The sequence below is a fragment of the Salmo salar genome, chromosome 03, assembly GCF_965601325.2.
Source record: "Salmo salar chromosome 03, fSalSal1, whole genome shotgun sequence".
Lineage (NCBI taxonomy): Eukaryota > Metazoa > Chordata > Actinopteri > Salmoniformes > Salmonidae > Salmo > Salmo salar.
In genome coordinates, this window is record NC_138293.1 from 90611029 (window position 1) to 90629747 (window position 18719).

At 45.0% G+C, this 18719-nt stretch overlaps 1 protein-coding gene across 1 annotated transcript; it reads right to left on the bottom strand.

The window, feature by feature from the left end:
• Positions 1-8667: 8667 nt before the first annotated feature.
• LOC145877419 (BAH and coiled-coil domain-containing protein 1-like) lies at positions 8668-15599 on the bottom strand. Its single transcript, XM_082972869.1, has 6 exons — positions 15434-15599; positions 15165-15281; positions 12910-13044; positions 11446-12719; positions 10427-10663; positions 8668-10073 (listed from the first exon to the last, which is right to left on the bottom strand). The coding sequence occupies exons 2-6, from the start codon at positions 15244-15246 to the stop codon at positions 9858-9860; spliced, it is 1944 nt and encodes a 647-aa protein (XP_082828995.1). The 5' UTR covers positions 15247-15281; positions 15434-15599; the 3' UTR covers positions 8668-9857.
• Between the last annotated feature and the right edge of the window lie 3120 nt (positions 15600-18719).

The window sequence follows — 18719 nt, forward strand, 5'->3', positions numbered from 1 at the left end:
GAGCCTACTAGATCAGTGGTCCCCAACCTTTTTCGGTTACTGTACCACCAACTGAATTTTTCTCTGTCCAGAGTACCCCTGTCGTACCCCTTTGTGCATTTTAGCAGTAGGCCTATGGTTTCATGAGTCTTCTCAAGTACCTGCAGTGGATAGGCCAAGTTCCCCCAGGGGTCCCACTGTGGGAACCACTGTACTAGATGTTAACAAGCACATGAATTGCCCTAGTGGACAAGTAATTGGCATGTAAATACATAAACTTGCCTTCACATAACTTCATCGTAAAAGCGGTAACCCCCCCCCCCCAACCCCCAGCTGGTCGGTGGTCAGACAGGGTCAGGCAGGGGTCAAGAGATTTATGGGGTGTGGATATTTGTGCAGGGTAGCATTCCTCCTGTTGACACTGAGCAACGCTCTCTGAGACGAGTCTGCATACAGAGTGGAGGGGAGGAGAGTGGAGTGGAGGAAGAGGTAGAAAAGATTGGTCTTCAAAATGTTTATCCAAATACATTCCCATTTTAAATACTTCCTTAAAATGTATTTGAAAGTAATTGAAATACAATAAATAGTATTTTAACCCAGGTCTAGTGTCAATAGTGTCAACAGAGTGCTACATCATTGCATAAGCATGTTAACATCATATGTTGCGAGGAGAGACAGTAATCCCATGTAATGCTGTGGAAAGCTCAGCTAGCATAGCCGATACAGAATCTGTACAAGCCACTGGTAATGAGCAACAGAGAGATGGATTAGGGGTGTCATGACTGGATCTAGGTCATGGCAGGAGAAATAAGTGTTAGACTAACACTATGGACTAACACTAAGGACTATTAGGCGGACAACACTTTAAAACTTGTCGGAGATTTGTCCAAATTTACACACACACACAAATTTTAAGATTCTGTAGGAGTTGTGTGCTTCAGTAACTCTTGGTTGAATAAATTCCCAGTCAGAGTCAGTGTTTGAATGATACATTTGCCACGTTCACTTCCTCCAGCACCTTGCTGAGTCACCCTGTCAAGCAGTAACACTATTAATTTTATTAAAGGAAAGATTCACCCATTTTGAACGTTGTATTGTTTTTGTACATCTCTGAGTGATGTTCTATTGATTCCCGGGGTCATTTCAAGTTTCCATGTGTATCTGAGCTATTGCCGTTAAAGCAGGCAGAAATGTGTCTGGTATGACGTACAATTGAGATGAAGTCTCTCTCACTACACTAGAAGTTAATAGGAGTATGACTTTTAGATCGCGAAAACGTCTATCATACGTCAGACTTCAATACTGGCCGATGTCATGACACGGGAGGTTGTCTTCTCTTTAATTAATGAGTCACTGATCATATTTTTGCGATATATCCTACCTCGAGAAATGTGTCATTTAACAGAGGGTCCACCACATTTCACCTATTTGTCTGCCTCTTCAGTCCGGGGGGCATTGCCTGCTGCCGTACATGGCTGTTGCGAATGTCACACCACTCTGCGAGGCACATCGATCTGCAGGTTGAACATGGTGAGATTGTAGACTCCTTAATTGACAGTGGAGTTTGTTTAGCTAGCTATCTAGCCAGCCCATAGAGAGAGCATTCCATTGTGGGTTTTGTAGTCGACTTGAGCCGTAACAGATTTCCACAACAATTTTCACATGTTGCTACCAACCTTATTATAATGACAAAACGAAAAGAAATCACAAAAAATATTGTTCTCACATATTAGTGTTATTTAACACTGTAAATTATAAGAATTAGTGGTTTTGGGTGGATGTTTTGTTACTCAAGCAAATGGTTTTAATTCCCCAAAATAAGCATATATTTTTACACATTTATTTAAAAGAAATATACATTTTTGTGTTTTTCACAGGTTGAACAGTTATTTTTATCAATATCATCTATAGCAACTTGTCAGGAAAAGTTTTTGTTATTCATTCAGTGTTTTGTTTCTGTGATACTTAGTCTGAGAAATTGGCGAGTGAGCTCATCTGACATACCGGTACGATGTACGATAGCCACCGATATGGATGATATAGGCACCATTACTATACAAAAGAGATTTTCGTTCCTCCATATTAACAAAGAAGACATGGTAAATTGTGTTTTATGTCGGTAACTAGTTGCTTGACAAAGTCCAAAAAAAGGGTTTAGAAATGGAAGCTTTTGAGAACAAAATGGATCACTGTATGTGCTTTTAGGGTTGTATAACAAAATGTACTGCAGGCTACTAAGGTTTATATTCGAACACATGTTGTCATGAAGTTACCCAAGCCTGTAATGAACTCAAAGGTCTTTGTTTTGATTTTATATCTTTGGAGCATGGAGAGGTGAGTTGAGGCGCCTCTCCCACCCCTTTGGTGATTACCCTTCACCCTCCACCCCCAAGATGATTCGGCCAGCCAGCTCCTACCACACCTACAGTGATGACGCAGAGCGAGCCCTGGCCTGGACATGGGACAGTGGCCATGGTTAGCACACAAATGGCTGCTCACAGTAAACAGCAGACAGTGTTTGGGTTCACTGGGGGCCACTGGTGGAGATTGTGATGACTGATGTCTCATTAACCCCATCTGAGCCAGGGGGGAGGAGGTGAGGAGGTCTGGGGGAGGGGAGGAGGTGGGGGAGGTCTGGGCCAGGGGGGAGTGGAGGAGTTGGGGTGAGGGAAATGTGGCGCTGGACCCCCAGGCCCCTCGGAGAGAAAGGTCAGTGACCCATATTGTGCCCACCCTCCGGTAATGACAGCGAAGTTATCTCACTTGAGTCTGGTGACGGATATTGTCTTTACATTTACATTACATTTTAGTCATTTAGCAGACGCTCTTATCCAGAGCGACTTACAAATTGGTGCATTCACCTATAATATCCAGTGGAACAACCACTTTACAATAGTGCATCTAAATCTTTTAAGGGGGGGGTTAGAAGGATTACTTTATCCTATCCCAGGTATTCCTTGAAGAGGTGGGGTTTCAGGTGTCTCCGGAAGGTGGTGATTGACTCCGCTGTCCTGGCGTCGTGAGGGAGCTTGTTCCACCATTGGGGTGCCAGAGCAGCGAACAGTTTTGACTGGGCTGAGCGGGAACTGTGCTTCCTCAGAGGTAGGGAGGCGAGCAGGCCAGAGGTGGATGAACGGAGTGCCCTTGTTTGGGTGTAGGGCCTGATCAGAGCCTGAAGGTACGGAGGTGCCGTTCCCCTCACAGCTCCGTAGGCAAGCACCATGGTCTTGTAGCGGATGCGAGCTTCGACTGGAAGCCAGTGGAGAGAGCGGAGGAGCGGGGTGACGTGAGAGAACTTGGGAAGGTTGAACACCAGACGGGCTGCGGCGTTCTGGATGAGTTGTAGGGGTTTAATGGCACAGGCAGGGAGCCCAGCCAACAGCGAGTTGCAGTAATCCAGACGGGAGATGACAAGTGCCTGGATTAGGACCTGCGCCGCTTCCTGTGTGAGGCAGGGTCGTACTCTGCGAATGTTGTAGAGCATGAACCTACAGGATCGGGTCACCGCCTTGATGTTGGTGGAGAACGACAGGGTGTTGTCCAGGGTCACGCCAAGGCTCTTAGCACTCTGGGAGGAGGACACAAGGGAGTTGTCAACCGTGATGGCGAGTTGTCGAGGAAACGCACAAATGTGCAGATATGGTAGACCTATGTATGGCCAGGGGCGGAAATCCCGGGGGACACGGGGGACACACGACCCCCCCATCCTGGGAAAAATATGATTTGTCCCCCCCAATATATCACTGAAACATAACTATGTAATTTCAATAATATTAATAATACGCAATGAAAGCAATTGTGCTGATTATAGACACTTAATAGCGCGTTCTTAAGTTTCAAAAGATTGCGACCCCCCGTTCCTTAGTTGGCAAGGTAACAGAGGGGTCGTATCCACTGTCTGAAAGGCACTCAATGAACGTAACTGACGTGAGGTTAATCCAGTCAATCGCGCACACACACTAGCTGAATATGCAGAGCTAGCGCGCAAATATTAACTATTAAGCTAGCTAGTACCTATTCCATTTATGTGGCCTCGTCAAATATGGAATCTTTGCTATCGTCAATTTATTCCAAGATCGGCATGCAGATGATGTAAGTTAGTGCTTCAAAGTCCCTGTGATAAGGTTAGCGATAAACTGGAGTCCAAACTGAACAGAACTACACTCTCTTCTACCATTGTCTTAAATATATTTAATGGTCTCGTTGCAAAAGCTAAATTGTCGCAAGGGAACTTTTATTTATTTATTTTATTTCACCTTTATTTAACCCGGGTAGCAAAGATTATAGCAAACACCACTGAAACGGAATTGGTGCTCGCTAGCTTTGCAAATTCAGCTATTGTTGGAAGCCAGCCAATATGAAACAAACTATTAAAATTACAAAAGGTTGCAGCATATGTTGTGTAAATGGTGAACTCATACAGCTGTCAACTCTTGTCATTTTAATCCGTTTCACATTTGCTAGCTACCTTTTAGATCGAAGCCCAAATAGAATGATAAAAGATAAGATGATAGAAGCCCATCTCCTACTGTAAATAACCTACACACTGTGTGTGGGTGTAGCCAGCCAGCCAGGTAGAAAAATGGCAGAAAAATAAAAGACGGACATCAGAGTATTTTTCAGTAGTAGCCTAGTAGCCTAATATCTCAAAGACTAGTTGATAAAATGTTCATAAGAAAGAAATGAAATTCTAATGGAAATGTTTCACAATGATGTCACTAGGCAGAGCAGGCAACAGATGGCACACAGACAGCAGAGTTGGGGACAGATAGATATGCAGGGACAGACTGGCAGAGACAGGGAGTCTCAGGTAAGTTTGTTGAGTCTTTGTTTGGCAACATTATGAAAGCTTCTCAATTTTTTTTACTTGTAAAATAGGAACATAATTGGAAAATGCCATGGATACCCCCACTCTCAACTTAAACTGGTGACTGAACTAAGATTTGTTAAAGGCAATGGTATTGCTGTTGTGATTAGTTGTGTAGTTTTGGGTACCGGTAGTTAGGAGTACGGCAAACACCTTATTTCTTTGGTTCCTCAATATACATTTACCATATTACAATGTAGGCTGTGTTACAGCACTACTTTTGGTGTCCCCCTCAGGAATTACTCTTGAGAAAATTTCATGTAATTGTCCCCTCCAAAGTTGATATCAGATTTTCGCCCCTGTGTATGGCTGGTGGTATGTGGGTGACACCTTAGCTTGGACCTTGAGGCAGTGCTGAGAGCAGAACAGAGGGAAAACACTGACTGACTGAGTACTGAACAGTTTTAACTCAATTGTTAGAACTGTATGTGCAAATCCACGGGTCTTCAGTGTGGTGATAACTGACTGAGAAAGAGGAATCTCCCATAGACACTCCTCCAGGGTTGGGGTTAAATCCACAGATTTGATTCTAATTCAATTCCCTCTCCAGGTAAATTCCATTTAATTCAATTCAAATTCCAGGTCAGATTTGGAATTCAGAGATAATTCAATTCCTCTCAATTCCAATGTTAGGTAAATTCCAATAATTAAATTCCCAATTCAATATTATCCCCAACAATTCCCATTCCAATTAAATTTCCCCAGGGTTTCAGGCTGATCATGTCACGGTTCAGGCAGCCTACATACAGTATACTGGAATTATAGAGGTACAAGTTAAAATTATTTAAAACAAAAAGACCAAGTCCAATTCAATTCCAATTCCAAAACTTGAACATTGTTGAAATTCAAATTGATTTCAACGTAAACTCTCCAGTTCATTAGTGAATTCAAGAATTTAATTGGAATTTCAAATTACATTTGGATTGACCCCAACCTTGCACTCATCATACTGTGAGTACACTACTCACTGCATCCGTGTTAGTCATGGAACGTGGTGCAAGGCACTCCAGACTCCACCATAAAGCACCCTTCTCATTGGTCAAAACAGAGAAATCTCACCAGCACCAACGATCAAGGTTTTTTGGGGCCAATAAAGGACAGCACAAGCGGCTAATTCATATTGTTATCAAAGAATTCATCAAGAAAAATGATTAATTATCATCCAGACATAGGTGTATAAATTAGCAATACAAATAATACGTCATTTTAAGTTGTGATATTTATTCATAACTCAGATAAAAAAATCTTGATACTAAAACAGTTTTTACAGATTTATATTATTAAAGTATTTTTTTTGTAAAACATTTACCCCCAAACTTGCTATACACATCTACATGTCTTTATAACATTGATAGCAGGAGATAATTCAATTTAACAATATTAAAATAATAATCATAATAAACATATGTCAAAATGATGTTAATATTTACCGTAACAACTCTGAGACACTCCATACCTTTCACACCTTATATTTCCGTTCCCTTATAACCAAAAGTGAGTTGAAAGGAAAGATGCTCCTGCATCCTGATTTCCTTTGGCCCATGAGCCTTTGCAATATTCTGCCCAATCACTGAATTTCAATGCAACTTCTCTGAGCCATCTTAGTATAGCACCTGGCCTCCAAACAAAATGCTAAGGCTGTCTTTCTCGCTATACAAATGAAGACACGGGAGTTCCAAAACTACATTCTAATTTCATCATATCCAGTGGCCTCTTAACAGGCATGCAGTATCTTGCACGCAAGCACACGCAAACATACATACACACGCCACACACACACACACACACACACACACACACACACACACACACACACACACACACACACACACACACACACACACACACACACACACACACACACACACACACACACACACACACACACACACACACACACACACACACACACACATCTCGGACTTAGACCGTAAAAAAATGTTGCTTGAAACAAATGGGAGGTCAATATTTCAGGAAGCTAGAGTCACAGACACTGAGGGACCCTGAGATGGAGCTTTTTTCCCTTCTTTTTTTTAACCTTTATTTAACCAGGCAAGTCAGTTAAGAACCAATTCTTATTTACAATGACGGCCTACCCCGGCCAAACTCTCCCCTAACCCGGACGACGCTGGGCCAATTGTGCGCCGCCCTATAGGACTCCCGATCACGGCCGGTTGTGATACAGCCCGGGATCAAACCCGGGGTGCAGAGTCATAGGTGGCGTTCCTGCCTGACTAAATTGCAGACGCCTGCCAGATCTCAACACTCGTGTAGATGTTTAACATATCTGCTAACCACATCATATGACATAGCAATCTGATGTAGGACTGTGCAGTCCATGACATGGCGCATAACTACTGGTTGATGCAATGAAACGTCTGCGATGTAGTCAGTCAGTCGCGCCACCACAGACAGAGAGCAGGAGGGTCCAGTCCAAACATCAAGTTATTCAGAGAGGTTTATGGATGAGAATAATCCAGTGTTCCTGTATTCCTTTTTACTGCGCGGCCTCTTCAAAGACCAAACTAATCCAAATGTGACATCACATGGAGAAACAACATCACGTTGTCATAGAGAGCTCTTGGCTTGACGAGCAAACAGCAACATTGACAATAAATAAAGGTTGATGATGAGCAAATAAAAAACTGTAAGAACATAAAAATACAGTCAGGATTGCATATCAAAACAACAGAGGCTGAGACAAAATGTATTTGGCACAAAATGAAATAAAACATTTAAAAGCAATATTTTGATTAAGTGAGCCTTTTAAACTATATCCATTGCTTTGTGAATTTGATTGTCCTTCACCGTTAACATTGAGTGCATGTGTGTTCCTAATTAAGAGGCATGTCTATTCATTAATCAATAAACCCAACTGATGAATCTCCAACAAATTGTCAATACTCAAACCTTTTTTTTGATGTTGACAGCACCTTGACCTTGGTATTACCTTATCAGCCACCTGTTTCAGGTCACTGATGCATTTTGGCCACAGGGACTTTGGACCTCACAGAGCTACAGGTACGTGTGCAAGAAAACCCATTGTCACAAAGCAAAGCCATATATGCACATAGGGGGATGTCTTGTATTCTCAGAGGGAGAAACAGTTTGATTATTAAGTTCCCAGTGATCTCTGAATAACACAGCTGCTTGATGTTCTTCAGTAAGTACTACTTCAATAGTACTTAATGAAGATCTTACAGAGTAGAAGCTTTGGTTTTTACAGGTCCAAATGTGTACTTGAAGTATAGCGCTTCTATACACCTGCATATGCAGACCAACTCATTTTGAATTGAATAATGTGGAGAGCATGCCACAATGGCATAGTTAAAGTGATGCCAGGGCAATATTAGAATGTATTTCAATACCAATAAAAATAAATATATGTAAATATCTGTATTTCTCACTTGTTAATAGTATTCTTTTGTAACCCGTGAATGCAGTCCACTTGGATCTGCTATGTAGCGAGGAACAACTGAAAAGTACATAAATAAAGATGGTTATAAAACAAAATAACACAAATGGAAAGTAACACATTTAAGGACACATTTACACTTGAACAGGATGGCTCCTCTCTCTGAGAGAGTGAGACCTCTCCTGTCATATCCTTCTCTCATTTCTGTGCTCTCTCTCTCTCTCTCTCTCTCTCTATCTCTCTATCTCTCTATCTATCTATCTATCTATCTATCTATCTATCTATCTATCTATCTATCTATCTATCTATCTATCTATCTATCTATCTATCTATCTATCTATCTATCTATCTATCTATCTATCTATCTATCTATCTGTCTGTCTGTCTGTCTGTCTGTCTGTCTGTCTCTCAGCAGGTCATGTGTAGTGCAACACCTTTACATCTTCAGCTCATCGTCCCAAAGAAAAACACAAAGAGCCATATTCACCCCTCATAGAAAAATAAATCAATAAAAAAACATGGAAAGATACCTTTCATATATACTTCTATATAAAATAGTTGTTATATACATATAGACAACAACAACAACAAAAACAACAGATAATTGACCTGTACAGTATACACCTGATCCATAAGAGAGACAAGAGGTACTGAAGTGTATGGCTTGACTGGAAAAATTATTCCAAATATTTACATCTTTATCATCGATATCTTATACATATTTTAACATCCCTGGAATCACGAAGACGAACTATGCAGAGTACATCCCATACCTCCCTCCCTCCCTCCCTCCCTCACCTACTCACTCACTCACTCACTCACTCACTCACTCACTCACTCACTCACTCACTCACTCACTCACTCACTCACTCACTCACTCACTCACTCACTCACTCACTCACTCACTCACTCACTCACTCACTCACTCACTCACTCACTCACTCACTCACTCACTCACTCACGCACTCAGCTGAAATGAGGCCACCACAGGCCTGGTCCGGAGGGACCTAATGGTGCCTTGAGCTGTCCAATCCAAACCTACGTTCAGCTCTAATTTGGTGACCTATGATGGGTGAGTGGTGTAAAGATCAGGTGTGAAACCGTCCCTCAAACATGCCATCCTCAGTCTAAACTAAAGAGATGTTAAGTTGGACCAATGGAAAGTCAGTCGGGTGTCATTGACCTCCTGGATCCTGGTTGTTCAGGACCCAGATCTTTGTCTTCAGTTACCCAGTGAGGGTGGGAGCAGAATGGGGTTCACTGCTGTGAATGGCTACCCCCTCCCCTTCTTCTAACTAGACCCCAGTCTAGCAGCCATGTGTGTTAAGATATCCAGTGTAGACAGGGGACAGCCCTGCCTTGGCCCTGACGTCCACCACTAGTCAGCACTGACTAAGGCCAGGGGTCCTTCAGGCAAAGCCACAGGCACCTTGACCTTCACTTCCTCCAGGACTGACCCATCTGGGGAACCCTCCTACGGACTGAGTCAGGCCATAGGCACCTTCAGGCAAAGCTGCGGGGACCTTCACCTTCATTTCCCATCAGACCCATCAGATGGGTGGTTCAGTAGTATCCTCAGGACAAGATGTCCTCAGCTCAGCAGACGATGGCCACCCCCTCAGCAGTGAGCAGTTGACCGCTGGTGGGGTCGTAGGTGCCAGCCAGATAGTACAGGCCTTGGGTGGTCACGCTACTGCTGGGTTTCTGGCCGCGGGTCATGTGCTCATACTCCTCGCGGCTCACCACCTGGCACTTGTGGGAGATTGTCTGGACGTCATTCTCGTCCTCGTGGCACGACTGATACAGAGCGTGCTAGTAGAGGAGAGAGAGAGAGAGAGAGAGAGAGAGAGAGAGAGAGAGCAAATGTCAGTATTTTCAATAGACTTTAACTCTGAAACCATAATATGCTGAGATACCAAAAGACTATGAAAGCTTGCTACCTCCTGTAATGTTACACTATGGTCGCGTTTCAAACAGATGAACAACCTGTGCACAACGATTGGTATAATAACAGATGTTTTATTGCTTGTTCAACATCAAGGCACATTCTCAACTAAAATTCACAGGTTTTCCAGAAATCCCAGTTGAAGGATGCCCCGTTCCTAAAACCAGGATTTTGCAACCCAAATGGCAATAGAGTGGTCTAAACCTGAATGTGGATGTACCTTGCTGTCGCGGTGCCTCTTGCCCAACTTGGTCTCCTCTGGGTGGTAGAACCACTTGACCTTCACCACCATGCTGGAGCTCCACGACTCCCAGAAGTTCTCGATGCGGCCCACGTAGGGTAGGTGGGGCCGGCCGGCAGAGAGGAACATGGCACAGTCGCCCACTCGCACCATGTCCCTTCCCCGTACGATGGCCTTGTAGAACAGCTTCTTGGACTTCCCCTTCAGCCCCCGCCTCTGTGGAGATGCAGGAACACTCAATACACGCAGTCATGTCTAGGAACTAGGGAGTGGGATTCAATCCAACTCAGATAAACGTCCTGTTCAATAGGATAAACTTTTAAAAGCTTGTTTTGCGGAGACCACGTTTGCTGTAAACTACGTGGCTGTCAGCTCAAGGAGAAATCACTTTTATAAGTCACCCTCAGTGCACAGGTTGATTATTGTGTGTTGGATTGAATACCAGTCTAGGTGTGCTTAAAGTCACCTTAAGTAGTTTGTATCTCTGGTCAATAGTGCGGCTCTAAAGGTCATGTACCTCTGCTTTGGAGGATTGAGAGAGAGTTAGGGTCTCATGTAGCTATGATATGGAGGATTGGGAGAGAGTTAGAGTCTCATGTAGCTATGATATGGAGGATTGTGAGAGAGTTAGGGTCTCATGTAGCTATGATATGGAGGATTGGGAGAGAGTTAGGGTCTCATGTAGCTATGATATGGAGGATTGGGAGAGAGTTAGAGTCTCATGTAGCTATGATATGGAGGATTGTGAGAGAGTTAGGGTCTCATGTAGCTATGATATGGAGGATTGTGAGAGAGTTAGAGTCTCATGTAGCTATGATATGGAGGTATTGGGAGAGAGTTAGGGTCTCATGTAGCTATGATATGGAGGTATTGGGAGAGAGTTAGGGTCTCATGTAGCTATGATATGGAGGTATTGGGGAAGGATTGGGGCAGGAATAGATTGGCATAAACATTTTTGACCACAGAATTCCGTTTTTAAAAAGATCAACCCGTCTCACCTGAGTGGGGTTCCCCGACCACCTCCACATCTGTCTTCCCGGTAGGAACGTGTTCATCTTGGGTCTTGGTCCTGCATCATCGGGGATAATCCTCTGCCTCTTCACCAGGTCTCTGGGAGGTTTGGAGGGGGACGAGCTGCCGCACATCTTCCTTTTGAGAAGCTTGTTGTTGGCACTGTGGTCGTTGGTGGCTCCTCCTCCCTTGGTGTTGGATACGGCCACGGCCTTGGCCACGAAGGACTGTTGGCCCTGGTGGGGTCCGGCTGCAGCCGGGGGCTCGGGGGACTGCAGCAGGCCATGGTGGGAGGACAGGCAGCTCTGTAGCAGCAGCGTGGAGCTCTCCTCATCCTCCGAGCTGTAGGACGAGTCGTTATCCGAGGAGCACAGGCTGGAACTGGACATGGAGCCCGAGCTGGACGAACTTGAGGAACCAGAGGAAGAGGACGAGACAGAGAGGCGCGAGAGGAAGCTTCCCGCGGTCCTCAGGCCTCCAGAGGCTGCTGTGGCCAGCGCAGCCGCCCTTCTCCTCCTCCTCTCCTCCTCTTCCTCCTCCTCTTCGTCGTCCAGGTCCGAGTAGGAGCTGTGGCAGTCACGATGGCAGCTGAGACCCAGCTCGCCGACACCATACTCCCCCATAGCCAGGGAGGGAGAAGCCTTCCTCTGTGGAGGAGGGGCACCCTTAAGGAGGAGCTCAGCCCTCGAGGCAGAACCTCCCTTCCTGTTGTCCTTGACCAGCAGGACTGGGTGGGAGTAGGCCTCAGGCCTGGGGAGACCGCCCACGCCTTTGGTCCCGAACCCAGAGCCACCGCCCAGCAGCAGTAGGGCCTTGCTGTTCTTCGTCTTGGGTGAAGTCACCCCCTCGTGATCCAGTTTGACCAGGAACTCCTGACCGCTCTTCCTGCTGCTCCGCGGCACCTCGCTGGGCCTCCGTCTCTGGACATAGGGCCCGGTCCTGGAACCCAGGGACATGCCGGTGGGCTGGGTGCTACAGAAGGAGGAGTAGCCCTTAGCGATGCTGCTGAAGGAGTCAACCTCAAAGGAGCTGCTGCTGAACAGGCCCTTGGTCGGAGCAGAGACAGGGGCCGGGGGCAGGGGGAACAGGTGGGCCTCCCTCGTCCCCCTCAGGGCCTTCCTGGGAGTCCCGTTGAGCTGGAACAGATTTTCACAGGCCCTCTTCCTGGGGACGGCCACAGCCGGCCAGCTGAGCAGAGGGGCTGCGTTCTTATTGGAGCTGTCTGACAGGTTCTTCTTCTTCCCTGAACCTTTGGGTCTCCCTGAATTCAAACCAATTGAATGTCTGGTAAGTCACCAATCAGTTCACACTACATATACCTTTACAAGATCAAGAGGTTACAAGAAATGAATGACACACACGTTTTCTGCGTCCCATCAGGCTAGATATACTACCATTTGTTTTTCAAATAGAGTGGATATAAAGCATGTAGGTAGATGATCTTGTCTGACCTGGTCGTCTCCTGACAGGCTCTGTGCTGGCCTGTCTCTCCGAGACTCTCTCACTCAGGGGGGCTTTTTCCAGACTGAAGCTCCTCCGAGCCGCCCGGCCGCTAGTCACCAGGTGGGCAGGGGACGACTCCGCACCTACAGAGGGACAGGAAGTGGAGGTGGGGGTTAATACATCTCTAACATACACCTGCATAATCACTGTCATAAGTAATATGTCCAGTGAGGGAAAAAAGTATTTGATCCCCTGCTGATTTTGTACGTTTGCCCACTGACAAAGAAATGATCAGTCTATAATTTTAATGGTAGGTTTATTTGAACAGTGAGAGACAGAATAACAACAACAAAAATCCAGAAAAACGCACATCAAAAATGTTAGAAATTGATTTGCATTTTAATGAGGGAAATAAGTATTTTACCCCGTGTCAATCAGAAAGATTTCTGGCTCCCAGGTGTCTTTTATACAGGTAACGAGCTGAGATTAGGAGCACACTCTTAAAGGGAGTGCTCCTAATCTCAGTTTGTTACCTGTATAAAAGACACCTCTCCACAGAAGCAATCAATCAATCAGATTCCAAACTGTCCACCATGGCCAAGACCAAAGAGATCTCCAAGGATGTCAGGGACAAGATTGTAGACCTACACAAGGCTGGAATGGGCTACAAGACCATCGCCAAGCAGCTTGGTGAGAAGGTGACAACAGTTGGTGCGATTATTCGCAAATGGAAGTAACACAAAAGAACTGTCAATCTCCCTCGGCCTAGGGCTCCATGCAAGATCTCACCTCGTGGAGTTGCAATGATCATGAAAACGGTGAGGAATCAGCCCAGAACTACACGGGAGGATCTTGTCAATGATCTCAAGGCAGCTGGGACCATAGTCACCAAGAAAACAATTGGTAACACACTACGCCTTGAAGGACTGAAATCCTGCAGCGCCCGCAAGGTCCCCCTGCTCAAGAAAGCACATATTCATGCCCGTCTGAAGTTTGCCAATGAACATCTGAATGATTCAGAGGATAACTGGGTGAAAGTGTTGTGGTCAGATGAGACCAAAATTGAGCTCTTTGGCATCAACTCAACTCACCGTGTTTGGAGGAGGAGGAATGCTGCCTATGACCCCAAGAACACCATCCCCACCGTCAAACATAGAGGTGGAAACATTATGCTTTGGGGGTGTTTTTCTGCTAAGGGACAGGACAACTTCACCGCATCAAAGGGACGATGGACGGGGCCATGTACCGTCAAATCATGGGTGAGAACCTCCTTCCCTCAGCCAGGGCATTGAAAATGGGTCATGGATGGGTATTCCAGCATGACAATGACCCAAAACACACGGCCAAGGCAACAAAGGAGTGGCTCAAGAAGAAGCACATTAAGGTCCTGGAGTGGCCTAGCCAGTCTCCAGACCTTAATCCCATAGAAAATCTGTGGAGGGAGCTGAAGGTTCGAGTTGCCAAACGTCAGCCTCGAAACCTTAATGACTTGGAGAAGATCTGCAAAGAGGAGTGGGACAAAATCCCTCCTGAGATGTGTGCAAACCTGGTGGCTAACTACAAGAAACGTCTGACCTCTGTGATTGCCAACAAGGGTTTTGCCACCAAGTACTAAGTCATGTTTTGCAAATCAATTTCTACCATTTTTGACATGCGTTTTTCTGGATTTTTTGTTGTTATTCTGTCTCTCACTGTTCAAATAAGCCTACCATTAAAATTATAGACTGATCATTTCTTTGTCAGTGGGCAAACGTACAAAATCAGCAGGGGATCAAATACTTTTTTCCCTTACTGTATAAGTAAGTAGCCTTGCACAAGCCTTGTCTAGTGTGAGCCGGAATGGCTCATAGGAGTAGGAGCCTATCTCCTGTTTCTGTAGCGTGAGGCAGCTTGATGTACAAGTACACCCCCTGGACAGGATGTTAGTCTATCACAGGGCCTTACCCCCAAATCTATCTCCTTAATGCTCAGTGCCACGCAGAGGCGCATTGGGGCCCATTTTTTTGGTCTTTGTTATGCCTTGGCTAGGGATCGAACTACCAACCTTCCAATTACAGGGCAGGCACTAACGTCAAGGCCACTGAGTTGGTCAATAAAGTCGTGGTAATGTCTAAAATGCAGCAAGATATTGTCCATGATTCATAATGTGACTGGAAGGTTTCTTATAAGGTCTCATAATAATTGTAATGAGAAGGTCTAGTATAGTTAGTAACCCTGTAAGCATACAAGGTGGATGACAGAGTGATACAAAAGAGACACTCACAGTGGATCTGGTAGCCCGGGGGGAGAAGGCGGATGTTTAGGAGGGAGATCCTCCCCCTGTCTCCATCATCAAACTCCACCATTACACCTCCCTGCTTCCCCTCCTCCCCTGAACCACCTGCATCAGCAGAAAGTATAGACACATTTAAAGAGGAACCACAGGCATTGTTAGCGAAATAGTCAAAGTGAATTAATTGCTAAATGAATCAAATAAATAATAACACAAATGGACGAATGCGGACACAGAGAAAGTGATCCAGTATGTCTCACCTTGGCGTATGTTGCCTGGGTATAGGCAGCGAGAGCGTTCGCTCCAGTAGGCACACACCCTCGTCCCCTCAGCGAGCACCGACTCTGTCTCTGGACGCACATCCAGGACCTGAAAGTCAAACAAGATTCATTACAGACAGACAGCAAGACACACACACACACACACACACACACACACACACACACACACACACACACACACACACACACACACACACACACACACACACACACACACACACACACACACACACGGCTGGTCACTGTGCCACACCGCCAAGCAGCACTATCTCATGCCAATGTGCCAGTCATAGCTGAAAGGAGCGGAAGCTGTGATGCAGGAGATCCTGACTGAAGTAATACTAAGGAGGAGATGAATGGGGGGACTGTGATAGCAGGTTGCCAGATTCTCCTCCCTGACAATGCAGCCAGGGCCCAGCATCCGCCACTCACTGGAGCCCCTTTCAGGATGTTTTCATTTACAGTTGCCATGGAGAGGGGTCCCTTGACTGATGATGTGTGGGGTATAGGCGGGCGTGTGTATGTGTGTGTTTTGGTGGTGTGTTTGTGTGTTCATGGTTGTGTGTGTTTCTGTGCACACACGCATGTGAATACATATATGTGTGAGTGGGACCTCAGGTTCTGCTCAGGGGATATGGGGTCTTGGTGTAGGAGGTATTCATGAATGGCTGTTGAACATGGAGTCTTGGTGTAGGAGGTATTCATGAAAGGCTGTTGGACATGGGGTCTTGGTGTAGGAGGTATTCATGAATGGCTGTTGAACATGGGATCTTGGTGTAGGAGGTATTCATGAATGGCTGTTGAACATGGAGTCTTGGTGTAGGAGGTATTCATGAAAGGCTGTTGAACATGGGGTCTTGGTGTAGGAGGTATTCATGAAAGGCTGTTGAACATGGAGTCTTGGTGTAGGAGGTATTCATGAAAGGCTGTTGAACATGGGGTCTTGGTGTAGGAGGTATTCATGAAAGGCTGTTGAACATGGGGTCTTGGTGTAGGAGGTATTCATGAAAGACTGTTGGGAGAATTGAAAGACAAGAAAGTGGAAGTATGGTGTAATCATGAACAGCTGCTATCTGACGGCTGTTTACACAGCGGACATGCACACACACGTTACACAGCGGGGACACACACACACTACACAGCGGAAGGCACACATACACACACGTTACAAAGTGGACGACACAGCTGCCAAGGGTAGGACACTGATGGACTGACTATGCAACTGGGCTTAGAGGAAACCCCCACTTTAACACCAGTTAAGAAATGTTTGTGTCAGGGAGAGAAAGATTGTTAGGATTTTGACTAAAGGATACTAGTGTGCTTGTGCGAGAGAGACGAGAAAGATTGAGCACTGTGTGTGTGTGTGTGTGTGTGTGTGTGTGTGTGTGTGTGTGTGTGTGTGTGTGTGTGTGTGTGTGTGTGTGTGTGTGTGTGTTGTCCTGGCAGCCACGATGCCTAGAGTGACAGTCATGACCACGCTACTTCCCCACTGGAGATCAATAAAGTTTATTAAATTGATGACTTGGCAAGGATCCTCCTAGTTACTAAAGTATGTCAAGGAGCAGTGAGAAGATCCTCCTAGTTACTAAAGTATGTCAAGGAGCAGTGAGAAGATCCTCCTAGTTACTAAAGTATATCAAGGAGCAGTGAGAGGATCCTCCTAGTTACTAAAGTATATCAAGGATCAGTGAAAAGATCCTCCTAGTTACTAAAGTATATCAAGGAGCAGTGAGAGGATCCTCCTAGTTACTAAAGTATGTCAAGGAGCCGTGAGAAGATCCTCCTAGTTACTAAAGTATGTCAAGGAGCAGTGAGAGGATCCTCCTAGTTACTAAAGTATGTCAAGGAGCAGTGAGAAGATCCTCCTAGTTACTAAAGTATATCAAGGAGCAGTGAGAAGATCCTCTTAGTTACTAAAGTATATCAAGGAGCAGTGAGAAGATCCTCCTAGTTACTAAAGTATATCAAGGAGCAGTGAGAAGATCCTCCTAGTTACTAAAGTATATCAAGGAGCAGTGAGAAGATCCTCCTAGTTACTAAAGTATGTCAAGGAGCAGTGAGAGGATCCTCCTAGTTACTAAAATATGTCAAGGAGCAGTGAGAAGATCTTCCTAGTTACTAAAGTATATCAAGGAGCAGTGAGAAGATCCTCCTAGTTACTAAAGTATATCAAGGAGCAGTGAGAAGATCCTCCTAGTTACTAAAGTATGTCAAGGAGCAGTGAGAGGATCCTCCTAGTTACTAAAGTATGTCAAGGAGCAGTGAGAAGATCCTCCTAGTTACTAAAGTATGTCAAGGAGCAGTGAGAGGATCCTCCTAGTTACTAAAGTATGTCAAGGAGCAGTGAGAAGATCCTCCTAGTTACTAAAGTATGTCAAGGAGCAGTGAGAAGATCCTCCTAGTTACTAAAGTATGTCAAGGAGCAGTGAGAGGATCCTCCTAGTTACTAAAGTATATCAGGGAGCAGTGAGAAGATCCTCCTAGTTACTAAAGTATGTCAAGGAGCAGTGAGAAGATCCTCCTAGTTACTAAAGTATATCAAGGAGCAGTGAGAGGATCCTCCTAGTTACTAAAGTATATCAAGGAGCAGTGAGAAGATCCTCCTAGTTACTAAAGTATATCAAGGAGCAGTGAGAAGATCCTCCTAGTTACTAAAGTATGTCAATGAGCAGTGAGAAGATCCTCCTAGTTACTAAAGTATGTCAAGGAGCAGTGAGAAGATCCTCCTAGTTACTAAAGTATATCAAGGAGCAGTGAGAGGATCCTCCTAGTTACTAAAGTATATCAAGGAGCAGTGAGAAGATCCTCCTAGTTACTAAAGTATATCAAGGAGCAGTGAGAGGATCCTCCTAGTTACTAAAGTATATCAAGGAGCAGTGAGAGGATCCTCCTAGTTACTAAAGTATGTCAAGGAGCAGTGAGAAGATCCTCCTAGTTACTAAAGTATGTCAAGGAGCAGTGAGAAGATCCTCCTAGTTACTAAAGTATGTCAAGGAGCAGTGAGAGGATCCTCCTAGTTACTAAAGTATATCAGGGAGCAGTGAGAAGATCCTCCTAGTTACTAAAGTATGTCAAGGAGCAGTGAGAAGATCCTCCTAGTTACTAAAGTATATCAAGGAGCAGTGAGAGGATCCTCCTAGTTACTAAAGTATATCAATGAGCAGTGAGAAGATCCTCCTAGTTACTAAAGTATATCAAGGAGCAGTGAGAAGATCCTCCTAGTTACTAAAGTATGTCAATGAGCAGTGAGAAGATCCTCCTAGTT

Excerpts from the sequence above, each read along its gene's own strand:
- LOC145877419 (XM_082972869.1), bottom strand. The coding sequence starts at position 15,246 with ATGGTGGAGTTTGATGATGGAGACAGGGGGAGGATCTCCCTCCTAAAC. Across the intron at positions 13,045-15,164 it reads CCCGGGCTACCAGATCCACT|GTGCGGAGTCGTCCCCTGCC; the intron begins GTGAGTGTCTCT and ends GTCCCTCTGTAG. Across the intron at positions 10,664-11,445 it reads GGTCGGGGAACCCCACTCAG|AGGCGGGGGCTGAAGGGGAA; the intron begins GTGAGACGGGTT and ends GCATCTCCACAG.